Below are 15,371 nucleotides of genomic sequence, written 5' to 3'. Positions count from 1 at the left end.
AAAGTGACCTCCCCTCCTCTGAATGAGGGAAAACAGCTGTACGTTGGAAGCCATCCTGGTTTTAGACCACATGGGAACATCACTCACCAGGGAAACCAAGACAATTCAACCCACCATTTATTGTTGTACAAGCCTGTTTGCAGAACTGAGGGGGTCTTGTGGCTGGGGCGTGGGCAGGAAGCCATGTGGCCACAGGGTGCAGGGCAGACAGGATGCTAGGACCACCAGCCCCTTGTCCGGATGACGTAGGGGCCAGAGGACTCCTCAGTCACATGCCGGGGTGGGTCGGGTGGGCATGGGGTTGCAGGGAAGGTGGTAATAATATTAGTGGTGATACAAACAACCAAGAGGATTCAGCTTGTTAAAATATATAAAATGCAGCAGTTAAGAGCTTTCACTTTCCCGTCAGTCGGATCGGAGATCAAACCCTAGCTGTGTGACAGGTGAGGTTCCGCTCTGTGAGACTGTTCCCTGGTCTGTGAAACAGGGACAGGAGATCCCACCTGACTGGGTACGGGAGGGTTAAGGGGCTCCGCAGTGCACACCTCTGAGCCTGGTTCTAAGAGCTGGCACACAGGTGGCCTCCCAGGGAAGCCTCCCCTGCCCGTGGGGCTGGGCAGGGCCGGCGGCAGTCTCAACTGTTCCAGCCCTCCCGGCCGCTCCACTTGGGCGGGGACGAGGCAGACAGGTGCTCCCCAAACCAAACTCCCTACGAGAACCGCACCTGCCCGAGGCCGAGGCCGAGGCCGGGGAACTCCTCCACCGGGGGCAGGGGCCGGCAGCTTAGCGGACGACGCCGGGTGGGGGTGGGCACCTCGGAAGAGACGCCTGAACGGCAACGCTTAACCCAAAGGAACTTGGCAGCGATGGAGGAACTTCGGGCCCCGTCGAGGTGGCGGCGGCGGCGACCTTTAGGAGCAGGAGCCTTGTGTCCTCAGCGCGCGCTCCGCGTTCCCACGCCCACCGTCGGGGACCCGCACGCGCGCCGGCCGTCCTGGGCCGAGCCCGGCGTGGGCGGGAGGAGCCCGAGACCGCGCTCCGCCCCTCATCCTCCGGGTTCGAGCCCCCGCGCTCCGGCGCGCCGAGCAACGGCTCCCGCACCTGGGCCCCCTCCTCTCCTCGGGGGAGCGCGGGGCGGGCGCTCTCGGGGGCGTCCGGACAGCGGCCTGGGGGGTCGGCACAGCCCCGAACCCGGGCTGGGGCTGACCTCGCCTGGGCGGGCGTCCGTCCCGGTGGCGCCGGGGTGGTGCGCGCGAGGGGCCGCGCTGGGCCGCTGGGCGCCCGCGGTCAGACCAGGGAGACCTCGGCCTGGAAGCTGGAGGAGCGGCGCGCGCCGGGGCTGACGCGGGTCAGCATGGACACCTGCGTGCTGCACGTGGCCCCGTTGCTGCCTCCCGAGGCGTGCTGGTACTTGGCGTTGGAGCCCAGGATGCCCTGCAGGTGCCAGCGCCGCCACTTCCGCCGCAGCTCGGCCTGCACCTGGGGAAGGAAGGGTCGTCAAGCCCGCCCCCAAGAAGCCATCGGGCTGCTCGGGATTAAGGCGCGGCGCCACCCAGTCATATCCTCTTGGGGAGTCTGCATTGAGAGGCCCGGATGCAACCTTGGCCAGCGCACAGTTGGGACCACATAGGAATGGGGGTCAGATCAAGGCCTTGGAGGGGGAGGAGGAGAGAGGAGGCAGAGAGGATCAGAGAATGCAGGCCAGGGAGGGAGAGGGGTGCTGGCCTGGGAGCGGCTGTATCCCCCTTCTCTGATCCCTGCCCACCAGCTCACTTGGGCTCATGTGACTGGATGGATTTCTGTGCTTTGTAACTGGCTCCACTGGCTGCCCACCCCTGCCCCTCCCTCCATCTCCATTCTCTGCACCCAGCTACTTAACAAACTGAGGTGCTCCAGAATCCCAGGTGTGTATGTGTCTGTTTTAAAATGCAGATGCTAAGTCAGCCAGTCCTGAGGGGCATGAGTGGGGCTTAAAACAGCATTTTTAACCAGGTGCTAAGTGTGTGCCATCACCTATTTTCTGGTCTGACCACACTTGGAGTAGCAAGATTTAATCCATCCTTGCTCCCATATCCCATAAGTGTTTCCAGACCCTGGGCCAACCAGAGTGCTATTCCTGGTCCCCAAGGTCTGGGAGGGGCTTACCTCGCCATTGAGGAAGCAGTAGAGGATGGCCACCACAAAACCCTGCAGAAGAAGGGAGCAGGAGAGGTGAGGTGGATGGACTCTGAGAGCCCCTAGCCCTGTACCACCCTTGGCCCTGGCCCCCCTGTGTTCCCCTGGTTAATCAAAGAGCTAAGCATACAGTAGGTACTTAATCAGTATTTATTACGGTGAAAAAAAATGGAAGCCACTGGCATGGGGCCAAGGTCCCAGGTTAACTTCCCTTAAAGCCCAGAGAAGACCACAGGCTTCGGTTGAGAGTTCATACCTGGAAAGACCCCACGATGAGCTCAAAGACCATTTTCACCTCAGCTTTAAAGTTGCTGGGAAAGAAGGCGAACATGATGTAGTGTACTCCAAACAGGGGGATCAGCAGAAGGGTGGACTTGGCCAGCCTCCTGGGGACAGGGGAGGGGCAGACAGTGGGTACAGGAGATAGTGACAATGACCGGGATGTGTGAGGGTGGGCTGCTGGCTCCTGGAAATATTATGCGCGCCTCTGTTCCCGTTCCGTATCTGCAGTGCCTATGCCCTCATGCCCCTCAGCTCTCCTAGCCTGGAGGAAAGCTTGACGGAGGACACTCTGTTCTCACCCTTCTGGAGGACAGACTATAAAGGAGGCCAGTACTGAACTCTGAGGATGAGACTAGTATTTCAGGCTTGGTGGCAGCAAAGGGAGAGATGTTCTCAGCCAACAGGAGATCCTGGTTTCTCCTCTCCTGGTCTCAGTTTCCCTAATCTTTATGTATGCTCAACATGATCAAATTACAGAAATGCGGCCCAACTGTAAGCTCAGAAGTGCTTTAAGTGCTATAAAGTACAGTGCATCTAGGAGAGACCAATTTTCTACTGGGGATGAGGCCATTTCGGAAAGAAGTCTTTGTAATTGGGGTGACCACATATGCCCCAGGCCACTTGGGAGGATGCTGAGCGCTCAAGTTTGTGCATGGTTTAGCACAGCTGTCTTTGGCTTCTCAGCTGTCCACTTCTCTAGGAGTGACCACATTTTCTGCAATTGCTTCTCTCTCTCCCAGCCTCCCCATGCCAATACACACACTCCCAGCCTCCCCTGAAGGACCAGCGCCTCCTTCACCAGCCTTGTGTGCTTGGTAGGGTTAATATTCATTCTAAATGACTCATCCCTCTCCTGTGAAGCAGGGGTCATCTTGGTGTAGGCCTCCCAGCCACCTGACCTCAGAACTGGTCCATGCAGTGTGAACCCATGGTTCCCTGGCTGGGAGAGGGCTGAGGGGCAGGGGTCTTGGTCTTTATCTCTTCTTCTTCTTTGGCAGTCAATCCAGGGAACATTAGTCCTGGGCCTCAGGTCCCACAGCAGACTGTGGGCAGAGATGCTGGCCTTGCCCCTCTTGCTCCTTCTTCTTGGACCTGGTTCCCCGCCGTGCCAAGACCTTGAGCACTGCCCACCCATCTCTGGCCACAAACCTAGCCCGAGCTGACAGATGGAGGCTTTCTTTAAATTGAAGGCTTATGGTGAGGTGGAGAGTGGGAGCTAACAGCCCCTCAGCAGGGAGCTCCATCTCCTATTCCCCCCACCCTCTGCCTGCCGACAGCTGTTCAGTTTCTGTCTCACCCACGGGGCCCTGGTGTTGACCAGCTCTTTGCCTCCGATCCAAGTCCTTTGGAGCAGTGGTACACTGGGGAAGACAGGGCAAAGTTGAGGATGAGGATGCACAGGCCCGAAATGCTGCCCCCTGGCAGACTACAGACCTCTGCGGTGCCTTCCTGTTCTCAGACTGGAAGGGAAGCTCCTCCTACGCACCCAGCGGGGGAGAATGCCGTCACACCAGGAACGTGAGCCTTAGTCTCAGCAGAGAGAATCACAGGATTCCAGAATAGAATCCTAAATCCAGCAGCTCGTGACATTCTAGCCAAGAATCTTAGAACCACAGCACAAGACTCCCCAAAGAGAAGCCAAGCCAGGAATGGTCCAGAAGCTCAGGACTGGAAGGGCCTTATGGGAAGCCCCCGGGTTGTCTGGTCTCTGGAGTACTGATAAGGAATCTCCTATTCCTATCTGTAGGCAGGCAGACCCCTACTCATCGCCCCACAGCCACCCTATCTCTTTCATTCGGTCTTCAAGCTCTGTCATTCTCATGGAACCCTTCCTGTTCCTCCAGTCCTCCCAAGAGCAGAGGACAGCCCTCACACCTAAGTAAGCAGCATGACTACAGTCCCGTGGATGCCGTGCCCTCCCCTGCCATGGCGATGTGCTCCCAGACCCTTGAAGAAGAGGAAGTGTGTGTCTAGTTCCTCACCTGTAAAATGGGAACAGCTTAGAGGGGACTGTGTAGATGACATAAGATGATGTGGGGAAACCCCTTGACACATGCCTACTGCACGTCCTCTGCAGGTGGACTATTACTGGGGGCTACTGCATCCAGAATGTGGCTACCCCATTGTTCAGGTGGGGGCTCTCCCAGGGCATGCATCTACTGTGCATTTACTGTGTCCCGTTTCTGCACTGGACACGTGCCAGGGACTGGGCACATGGTGTGAATAAAGCACAGGTTGTCTGTTGTCTTCTCCAGCTCCGTAGCTTGGTGGCAAATGCATACCTGGGTCAGATCACTTGCTTAGGTAAGTGACCACAGGATAAGCAGGTCTGGGGCTCATGAGACCGGTGACGGTGGGGCTGGGGAAGGGGACACTTGAGGGCTGAGCCAGGTCATGGGGGTGGAGGTGGGCAAGAGCAGGGTGGCTTTTTGGTGACTCTGGAGTCATCAAAGTTCCCAGAGAACTTTAAGGAAATGTGGGCAGATTTGAAGACTGGGGACAGAGACATGGGGAGGTCCCAGGGCTTACTCACGAGTATGGGCTGCTGTCACTCTTCCCAACATTTGGGGACCGAAGTTTCTGAACCAGGATTCGGATGATGAGAATAAATAGGATAAAGTTCACCTGGTGAATGAGGTCAAGATTGATGGTCAGAAAGGGGAGGAGGCCTGGTTGTCTAGCTCCCTGGACTATTTTTTCCCCCAGGACCCTGTTGCCTGTCCATCTTATCTTTTCCCTAGTTTTTCACCCTTTGGGCAGGCTATGTGGGAACTGTACTTCACATCGTAAAGACTGGGCCTTCCAATCCATTTTCTTGACCCTAGAAGAAGAACTGATGGGAGGAAAAGGACTGGGATAATCCTGCATAGGCAGGGGCACCTGGGTGCTCAGTGGTTGAGCATCTGCCTTCAGCTCAGGGCATGATCCTGGGGTCCTGGGATTGAATCCTGCATCGGGCTCCCCACAGGGAGTCTGCTTCTCTCTCTGCCTATGTCTCTGCCTCTCTCTCTGTGTCTTTCGTGAATAAATAAAATCTTTAAAAAAATACTGCATAGGCAGTGGGAAGCCTGTGTTTCATTTCTAACCCTGACGTGAATTTCCTGTGGCCTGAAGTAAGCTGACTACCCAATCTGGGCCTCAGTTTCCCCATCTCTATGTGGTAGGAAGAGGTCTTACCAAGATGGAGGTGAGGATGGGGGCCTTTATGATCCACCACAATGAGGAGTTGATGGTGTCCCAGCATCTGAACAGAGCATGATGGGGGAGAATGAGAGCAGTTGTCCTCAGCCCGAGTCAGAGGCCCTCCCTCAGCTCTGCCCCAGAACCCTTTAGAAACTACACGTCCAGAGTCTGTTACTCCCAGGTCCCCCTCATCCCATCCAGGGGATCTGCCCTGAGTGATGGCAGCCAGAGGGAAGGGGCGTGGTGGCAGCTCACCCATAATCTTCAAAACGGATCATGATGATGGTCCACACCATGGTGAATGTGCTGGGCACCCCTGTCAGGGCCGAAGGAGAGAGAAAGAGAGGAGAGGGCACAAGAGAGAGATTTAGGAAAAAGAACCAGAGATAAAGGGGGAAGAGGGTGGGTTGCCAGGGCTGCCACCTGTGGTGGCATAGATTGTTCACTGTGCAAAGATGCTCCATCCATTGAGGGGGTGGAGCTCTATGCCTGAGGGGCTGTGTCCACCTAAAGGGAGAAACTTTTTCTAATTTTGATGGAGACACTTTACAGACTGGCAGTGGCCCTGTATTTCAAGGGCTGGAGGGGAAATAGGCGCTCACAGAACCTGTCCCACAGATGGGCCCTAGGAGCAACTGCAGCCTGAGGGCGCCTGCCCTGGGGTCAGACATTTGGGGGACTTTTGTCAACCCTCCACGGAGAGCCTGGCGGGACCTGCAGCCCAGGGATAGTTAAGTGTGCAGGCAGGGTCGGCACCCACCCTCTAGTGGGCTCCCCGGCCTTGTCCCTTCTGTCCCCAGCCTGGAAGCCCTCCCTGGTACCATACCCCAGCCGATGAGTATGTACCCCCAGAAGTACTTCCGCTCAGAGAAGAAGGAGACGGCAAGCAGTGTGTGCAGGTAGAGGCCCTCCACCAGCAGCCAGAAGAAGTTGGCCATCACACAGTACTGGAAAAAGACGACGGCTGCCTTACAGCTCACCTGCAGGCGGAGGACAGAGAAGGGGCTGACTGGGGCTAGCAGGGCTCCCTGTCTGCCCATGGTCTATTTGGGCCAGCAAACAGGTGCAGCACGGCCAGTTTAATCTCTTTGATATTTTTGCATTGTCCTCTTAGAAAGGTACCTGGTGGTTTTCCCATTATCCTTGATTTTAGATAATCTGATATTTTGGGATAAGCTTGCAATTTTAATTATCCATCATCTGTCAGTTTATCATCTATTCATTTGCCTTCTCTCTTTCTATCCACCCACCCACCTATCCACTTATTTACGCGCTAGATACCCACTACCAGCTCACCCATCTGTCCATCCACCATCCACATGTCCACTGATCATTTTATTCATCTTCCCCTCTATCAATCCATCCATGCACTCACCCATCTATCTCTCCATCTTCTACCTATCCACCTACTAGACATCCACTAGCATCCGTCCACCTAACCAGCTATCCATCCACTCATCCATCCACCTATCTACTCACCCCCTCCTCTACCCATCATCTATCCAATTTTTCTTGCTTTGCCCATCTATCCTTCCACCTACACAGTCATCCATGCACCTGTTTACTCAGCCATCTACCTACCCATTCACTAACCCCTCCCCAACTTACTCATTCACCTTATTTCAATTAGGATTGAAGGCAGCTGGAAGAGGTATGAGGGAGAATTCTTGCTTCAGTTTGCAAGAGTTGCCTAAAGGTATAGAGCTGTGGGCTGTGGAGTGGGGCTCTGATGGAGGTGCTGAGGACAGGTGGGGAGAGGGAAGAGGCAGAGGAAGAGGAAGTAGAAATGGAGAGGGAAGGGATGGTCATTCCTCCTAGAGGCAGAGGGGCTGGTGGGAGACTGGGTTCCTCAGGCAGGTGAGGGCAAGAGTCAGGGGGATCCCTGAGTAGGGCAATCAGGGTGGCCCACCTGGCACCACTGGAAGGTCTTCTGGGCCCTCTGTCCTCTCCCAGAAGCAATCTTCCACTTCAGATCAAGCCCAAATACCTGTGAGCCAGAGCTTAAAGCCATCCCCCTCCAGGAAGCCCTCTGGATTCCACTGCTCCCCGGAGCACAGGTTCCCAACCTTCCTTCCTGTGTCCTTGGCTTTAAGACATCCTCAGCGAGCAGCTTGCTTTCCTCTCCCTCGGGCTGCAAAATCCTTCCTCAGGTGGCACACCAGTCCTTCCAGCTACAGGCGGGCCTGTGTCCCCTGTCCTCCCCCACTTGCTTTACAACTAGAATAGCTCATCACTTTAACAGGACAATTATCTGTGCTTCTTGCCTTAGAAAAGTTTCAGATAGCTGCTAATGAACCAGGAAGCCAGTCTCCACAATTAGTCTTTTTTTAAATTTTTTTTATAATAGTCACAGAGAGAGAGAGAGAGAGAGAGAGAGAGGAGAGGCAGAGACCAGCGAGGAGAAGCAGGCTCCATGCACCGGGAGCCCGATATGGGATTCGATCCCGGGTCTCCAGGATCACGCCCTGGGCCAAAGGCAGGCGCCAAACCGCTGCGCCACCCAGGGATCCCTCCACAATTAGTCTTAACAAGAGTGCAGGAGCTTCCTGGCTTCTAGGCTCTGTGGCTCAGAGGCCCCAGCTCCTGGGTGGGATCCTCTGAGGAGCTCTGGGATTGGCTAGAGTAGCCATCCTGGGTTTTCTCTCCCTCTTGTTAAGATCCCTGAGATTCCACCGTCATAGGTTCATTTTCTGGGGAGAAGGTATTGCTGATCCCTGAAATAATTCACGGCTTCTGAGGTCCCTCATGAATGGGTAGGAGCCAGGGCTGGTCTTGAGCACTTGGAGAAGGGGTCCAAAGCTCACGATCATTGGAGATGGACCCCTTAGTGATGGGCAATGAATTCCTTAGACACTCTCTTAACTACTCTTCCTGAGGAAGGTCCAGAACAGGACTGATGGCAGGGGAAGAAGGGAAGAGAAGGACTGTATGTATTTGGACTTGCTCCAGGTGGTGGTGGGGGGGGGTCGGGGGGGGGAGTAGGAAGGAAGCTTGGAAGTCCTTGCAAGATGGGGAAACTTAGGCGGGGAGTTCCCAAAGTTCACTTGGGAAGTTAGCGATAGTGGCAGGATGGCGGGGGTGGGGGGGTGGGGAGGGTGGGGGTAAGGTGGGGGGTGAGGAGGGGTGAGGGGGTGGCGGGGGTGGGGGGCTGTGGACTCTGGCTACAAAATGTTGCATTTCCTGCCAAGGAGAGGCGTCTGTCCCAGGCACGGGCAGGTCTGCAAGCACCTGGGGAGCTGAGCACCATGTCCTGTTGCTGGGAGGGGAGTGGGATTCAAGGAGCTGCAGAAGGGATCAGATAGGGCTTTGGCCATCCTTGGGGAGAGAGAGAAGAGGAAGGAGGAGAGAGGAAAGAGGAAGAAGGAGTGGGAGAAGAGGGATTCAGGTGTGACAAGGTGCAGAGGGCGAGCGAGGTGGGCCCGGGCAGGGTTCTCACCGAGCCCTTCGTGCAATAGTCCAGCTCCTCGCTGTTGAAGAGGGTCAAGTCTTTGATGAAGACAGAGGCGGCCCTCAGGATGAAGGATATGAAGAGGTGCATGTGGATGTAATTCCGCGTGCAGTGGAGCTTCCTGTGCAAGGTGGGCAGTGCTGGGGAGTTGCAGGGGCCTTGGAGCCCCACCCCCACCACACCGTCCAGGGGCTCCGCTGGAGGGCAGGTCCCCCCCCCCCAGGCACCCCAGCCCAGGGCAGCCTGGTCTCCCGATGCCTCAGCCTCCAGGGCCAGCCCCTCCCCCTGGTGCCCTGTCCCCAGGCGCAGCCCCATCCATGGGGACTTGGCCAAGACAGGTGGGACACTCTGAGCAGCCTGGTGTCTCCCCGGGAAGGCTGGCCTGGCAGGGGAACAGGGGCAGGGACTGTGTGCTGCCTGGGTGGGAGGGGGGCTGTCAGGGGAGGGGGCCGGAGCACGACTGGGCCTGTCTGGGCTGGAGCATAGGAGTGACCTGGCTGGGTCTGCTTTAAGGCTTGTTGCTGGGGCTAGACCTCACCTGAACAGGCTCAAGATGGCCGTGGCAACCAGAAGGGTGGCGAGGGACAGGCTGTAGCCAATGGTGTAGCCGGTCTTCACAGAACTGTAGAACATTGACTGCTGCTGCTACAGGGGGGAAGGGGGGGTCTTAGGTGGGATGGGGTGGCCGCATCCAGGGTATGCTGGCAGGGGCAAGTGCCCCCCCACCCGGCCTCCCATCCCTGCCTTAGCAGATGAAGAGGCCCAGGGCTCAGCACCCTCGCGGCCCAACATTCTAGCCCTTCAGACACTGTATGAGGCCCTTTCCCTGTGCAGCAAGAGAGGCACACGGGGAATTAGAACAGCAAAGAAGACACTGGGGATAACTACCCATCATGGGCTCTCAAAGGCAGTGGTCAGCTGGATGAGGGTGATCTGGCCTTTCAGGGGCTGGCAGGACTAATTTGGAATCCAAGGGATTTTTGCTGGGTGCCTCCCAGGGCCCTCCCTATCGACACACGTGCAGAGCCTCAGTCACTGGGCAAGTCCCTTCTTGCTCTCCACGTCCTACCCCTGCCAGAGTACAGGCTAGTGGTCATGTGGGATTTAGGGGATTTAGATCCTGCCTGACGACCTGATGGGCTCTGAAGGCCTCTGAGGAAGTTTCTTTCATGGGACGAGTGAAAGCTCTGAGAAGAGTGTCTGGGGTGGGACAGAGGTCATAGCCGATGGGCACACATATACACCTGTGTCCCAACACCAAAGCAATGAGGGGTTCCTAGCTGAGGACTCCACTTATGCTCTACCTTCCTATCAGCATCCCTACCTGGCTCCTGGGCTCACAGCCATACAGCTTCACCTGCTCTGGCACATAACCCTGTCCTGGGACTGAGGACCACGGTCCTGTCCCTGTTCCTGTCCCTGACTGGCGGCTGGGTATTGGCCCCTCAGTTTCCCTCTGCCTGAGTTGGGAAGATGATACCTGCCTGCCCTGCCACCTCCAGAGCTGGAGCAAGGCTCCCAGGGTGGCCCAGCCGGGGGATGCTGCTTCAGCTTCTGCTGCTCTGTGTCATCCTGATAAAAGCCCTCTTCCTGTTCCCAGTCAGGGAGAGACAGGGGGATGAGCCACTGGAAGTAGCAGTCTGGTAAGGGAGGAGGTTTGGGGGAGGGCAGACCCTGTGAGTCCTGGCTTTCACACAGACAGCAACCTTACTTCTTACTGAGAAAGTGGAAGGAGCCTCACAGGCGGAGGCACTCTGGGGGCGGCAGGGGTGCACTGAGGCCCACCTGGTGCACATCTGATGTCTTGTCTTCCAGGCCACAGGCAAAGGGGTAGGGGCCAGGCTCCAAGTGCGTCCAGCCCTCGTTGGTGCAGTTCCGGCTCACGTTGCGGCCTGGGTGGAGGGCAGGGGTGGAGAGGAGAGAGGATGAGGCTGGGGGCAGGGTGAGTCCGCAGGGTAGGCACGGCCGGTTGTCTCTAAGCTCACCTCATCCCTGCCAACCCTGGCTGCATCAGGCTCCAGCCACCCTGCACTAGACCCAGGGCATCACGAGGTGGGGAAACTCTCCTCCGGGGCTGCCAGGGGCCCCTCCAACATGAGCTACAGTCAGAGCAGGCCTTCTTGGGCTCAGCCCTGCCCCTTGTAATATCTGAAACTGACCCCTGGTGCAAGGCAAATAATAAAGAGATCCTCGTCACAGCCTGGATTCTTGGTACAGAATGACTCGCAGGACCCTTGTCATGAGCTAAATGTTCACCCTTGTCATAGGGTCACAGGCACTGGGGTGACAGATGGTTTCATTGTCCTGTGGGTACAGACAACAGCCCTCTGGCTGGGCCAAGCAGCTCCTCCTGAGTCAGCCTGCCTGGGCCGACGGGTCTGCTTTCCCCCCACGTCTGGTGTGGCTCAGATGTGCTGCTGGAGAGGCACCACAGGTGAGGCAGGGAGTGGGGTAGGGGGACACCTGATAAGGGTGTGGGTCTGAAATCCTCATAAATGGAGAAGCAGGGAGTCCTGGCAGGAACCCACCCAGGCAAAGGCATGTGTGAGGGGGATCAAGGAGCACAGCGCGGCAGGATCTTGGGGCTGAACTTCGCTGAGCCTGGGGCTCCGGGGCAGTGGCAGCTTCCACTGTCCTTGGAGGCCCAAAGCTGTCGGAAAGGGACAAGATGGCTAAGGGGGCATGTGACATGAGGGCTGCCCATTCTCTAGCCCAGGGAAGGGGTGGAGGAGAAAATCAGGGAGGCAGAGAAGATCCCCTTCCCTCTACCCCAGGACTCAATAGAGAGGCGCCTGGGTCCGAGTCCAGGAGAAAGCTGGCTTGCTGGGGTGGGAAGGAGGCAGACAGGGGAGGAGAAGGAAGGGGATGTAAGGAGCAGGAGAGACGAGGGCAAGAGGAGGAGGTAAAGGGTTGGAGGAAGAGGGAGAGCGCAGTAGTGAAGGGGATGAGGTGAGGGGATGAGGAATTGCAGAGAAAGATGGGTCCTAAGGTCTCTGCCCTGCAGTGCCTTCCTTACCAGCACCACAGCCATATTGTCACTGGTGTCACCATCATCCCACCATCATGTGAGCACTGCCACCAGCATCACTGTCACCACCAGCACCAGTATCATCACTGTGACCAGCATCACCACCACCAGCGCCATCACGGTCACCACAACCACTGTCGTCACCATCACTGGCATTGTCACTGTAACAAGCACCAGCAGCAGTGCCATTGCCATCATCACCTCCATCACCATGACAAGTTTGGAGAACCTTCACATGTCGATCCCATCCAGAGCACTCGAGGCCCAGGATCTTACTGGATCCCCTCAACCCTCTGGTGCGGAAGGGAATCCCACTTCATACTTGAGAAGCCAGGCTCTGAGGGGCCAAGGCCACATGGAGAGATGTGGCTATGGCAGGTGTGATCCCCAGAGCCTTCCCAGGTAACTTGGCCCTGTCTGCACTGGGGGGACCTGAGGACTTGTTTCAGGGGTCCAGGTGCAGAGCTGTAAGAGGGGTCGAGCTGTCCTGAGAGCTATTAAATGTATGTGCATTTAATATTTCTAAACTTGGCTTGGAATTCACTGGACCTGGTGATTCGCTGCCTGCTATTTCTGGAAATCCTCCTGGCTATCATTGAAAAGAGCTTCTTAGCACCCTACTTGATGGCCGAGGAATTGAGGGACAGCTAAGGGGTCAGGGGGACAGCCAGGGAAGGGTAGCTGGGCCTGGGTCTCTTTCCACTGCAAGGTCCTGGAGCAAGCAGGAGGGCTTCCTGACTTGGCAACCCTTTAGAAGAAGGCCTCCTGTGTATACTGGCCTGGGAACCAGCACAGCTTTTGTGTGTTGAGGGGAATTTGGAGGGCGAGAGGGAAACGCTAGGGCCTTTAACCCCACAGTCTCCCAGTCTCATGCTACAAGAGGCTCCCACTGCAAGAGAAGTCCTCACTCAGCCCCCTAGCTCCCCCCACTACCCCCTGAGCTGGGTAGGCTTTGACCAAGCCCTCAGTAAGCCTCAGGCCTGCCTCAGCCCCAGATCTAAGGAGCTCACCATGGGCCCCTCCTAGGATCCGATTCTTGTGTGGACTTCCCCCACCAGCCTGGGGCAAATAGAAAAAGGCCAAATCAGCCAACTTTGAGGCTGGGACATGAATACCTCACGTTTTGAGCTCTCCACTTGCCAGAAGAACCAGGGCTTGGTGAGGCCAGGCCCATGATATAGCAGGCACCTGGTACCATCATGAATTAGGTGACCCCTCAGCATCCACACAGCTGTTTTACATTCCTTCTGCAGGGGCAGGGGGCAGCAGATGTTACTGTGTTCAAGCTAGCCATTAGGAGTCATGATTAGTTCCACTAAAAGAGGGGGATGCCAAGGCTGAGAGAGGTTGGGTGACTTGTCTATGGTCACATAGGAAGGAAGCAGCAGGCTTGGGATACAGACCCGGGTTAGCCTGACTCCACATCTTTCTGGGCTTCCAGGGTAGCTGAAGGGGCACCCTGACCTCTGGAACCCTGGCTGCCCCAGATATTGGGGGAAGGTAGCAGATAGTGGGTCATCTTCAGGGCTGGGTGGTCTTTCCGAAGAACACCAGGACTGTGGCCCAGGTCTCAAAGGGAAATATTCTTGAGAACATCTCAAGGGTGGCCACCGTGAGACCCCAAGAAGCAGTCCAAAGTCTCTCTCCAGCCTGGGCCTAGGAACTAGCACAGATTTTGTGGGAATATGGAGGGCGGGAGGGAAAGGCTAGGCCCTTTAACCCCACAATCTCCCAGTCTCATGTTCCTCCCAAAACAGCCATCCTAGTTTTCACTCTTAAAAAAAATGTCTTTTCAAATATTTAAAGGTAAAAACACCACAGATGAAAGACACGCAGACTGTGCCTCAAAAGACTAGGCTCCAACGGACACTTTGGTGCCTGGATGAGCAGTCCCTCGCCTGGCCAGCACCCCTCCCCCGGCCCTGGGAGAGGACTTCTGTCAAATGCTCTTTGTCCTCTTTGGGTGTCTTCAGCTTTCCCTGTAGAACTACATCCCTTCCAACCCTTCGGGGGAGGACATTCTTTCTCCAGTCCTATTACCCAAAGAGGCAAGTGTTGGGGTTGGCATTATCCTGACGCTACACCTGCCTTACTCACAAACCTCCCTCTTTGGAGCTCAAGGTCACCAGTTTACACCTTCTTCCCAGGAAAACATACTTTTTCTCCTAACCTACTCTTCTATTTTTGTCCATCATTTTCAGAGGCTAAGGCCACCAAGTACAGCCATGCAAGTTGTTCACTGCACAAGGGCATCTGGCTCATAAATGGTGGGAGCTGCAATCTACCTCATATCCAACTTGTCATTAGGTGGGTTCTGGTGAGAGAGGCTGACTCTGCCTGAGGAAGGGCTGCCTTTTTCTCATCTGCACAAAGGCACCATGTGGGCCCCTGTGAGGCTGGCAGCCTTGGGGTTAGCCAGATGGTGGGCTGCCATCCAGGTTCTTAAGTGAAAGGGCTGCCTTGACAATTCCAGCAGGGACAGAAGGAAAAGCCGTCAGGAGGAATGCAATTAGCAGAGTGTCAGGGAGGAACACGAGTAGCAGGCACTTCCAGGGATCCGAGAGAAGGCTGGTTGCCAGGTTCTGCTGACTGGACACGTGAGAGCTGCTGGAGTTCACCGCCTACCTGCCCAAGTGCCGGGATCCCCTGGAGAGCGGGGCTAGGTGGGAGCCGGCCTGAGATCCAGCACATCTCTGACTGCTCTCAGACCCCTTAGGGAGGGCACCGACATCTCTCCCTCACTGGAGAGGGGTCACTACACTGAGCACTGGGGGGCAAAACCAGCCTGCTCCAAAGAGTCTCTGTGGCCCACCTCCTGTCCCCATTTTACAGAGAAACAGGTTCAGAGAGGGAAAGGCCACCTGGAGTAAGAGATACCCAAGAGTCTTTCTGCTGGGCCTCTGAATTCTTATCTAGGTTCAGCTCCTCTTAATCCTCTCCCCTCTAGACTTGCTCCTCCCTCAGGTCCAACCCAGTCTAGACTTGCTCCTCCCTTAGTCTTTGATGAGTCTTCCAGCTCATCAAACCTAGACCCAAGGGGGGGATATTCTGGATCCCTCCCTCTCTGCCACGAGCCCCCCACACCCTTCATAGGCAAGTTTCCCACTTGGCTCCTCTGTCATGCTCTAAGTCCAAACCATTACCACTTTGCACCTGCCTTGTGATTAGGGCTTCCCATCGCACCCCCAGAATCCTTTCTTTTCATGGAAATTTGAAATTATCAGTTAAAAACCTAAACCTAAATTGAACTGTGTC

The 15,371-nt window shown here is 56.1% G+C and overlaps 1 protein-coding gene across 3 annotated transcripts in view; it reads right to left on the bottom strand.

The window, feature by feature from the left end:
• Positions 1-116: 116 nt before the first annotated feature.
• Positions 117-15,371, bottom strand: part of VIPR1 (vasoactive intestinal peptide receptor 1) — a 32,712-nt gene continuing 17,457 nt past the window's right edge. The window contains exons 4-13 of one of the 3 annotated variants that reach the window (XM_055321786.1): positions 10,874-10,980; positions 9,627-9,733; positions 9,077-9,209; positions 6,467-6,620; positions 5,896-5,956; positions 5,635-5,701; positions 4,991-5,082; positions 2,432-2,561; positions 2,146-2,187; positions 117-1,479 (exon numbers count right to left, since the gene is read on the bottom strand). In XM_055321786.1, the coding sequence (XP_055177761.1) occupies positions 1,288-1,479; positions 2,146-2,187; positions 2,432-2,561; positions 4,991-5,082; positions 5,635-5,701; positions 5,896-5,956; positions 6,467-6,620; positions 9,077-9,209; positions 9,627-9,733; positions 10,874-10,980 (1,085 nt within the window). In that variant the 3' untranslated portion in view covers positions 117-1,287. Of the gene's footprint in view, positions 1,480-2,145; positions 2,188-2,431; positions 3,819-4,990; positions 5,083-5,634; positions 5,702-5,895; positions 5,957-6,466; positions 6,621-9,076; positions 9,210-9,626; positions 9,734-10,873; positions 10,981-15,371 lie in introns of those variants that run through there. The other 2 variants (XM_055321787.1, XM_055321788.1) reach the window with 2 other exon arrangements.

The sequence above is a fragment of the Nyctereutes procyonoides genome, unplaced genomic scaffold (assembly GCF_905146905.1).
Source record: "Nyctereutes procyonoides isolate TBG_1078 unplaced genomic scaffold, NYPRO_anot_genome, whole genome shotgun sequence".
NCBI classification, from domain to species: domain Eukaryota; kingdom Metazoa; phylum Chordata; class Mammalia; order Carnivora; family Canidae; genus Nyctereutes; species Nyctereutes procyonoides.
This window is presented reverse-complemented; position numbering and strand designations above follow the sequence as displayed.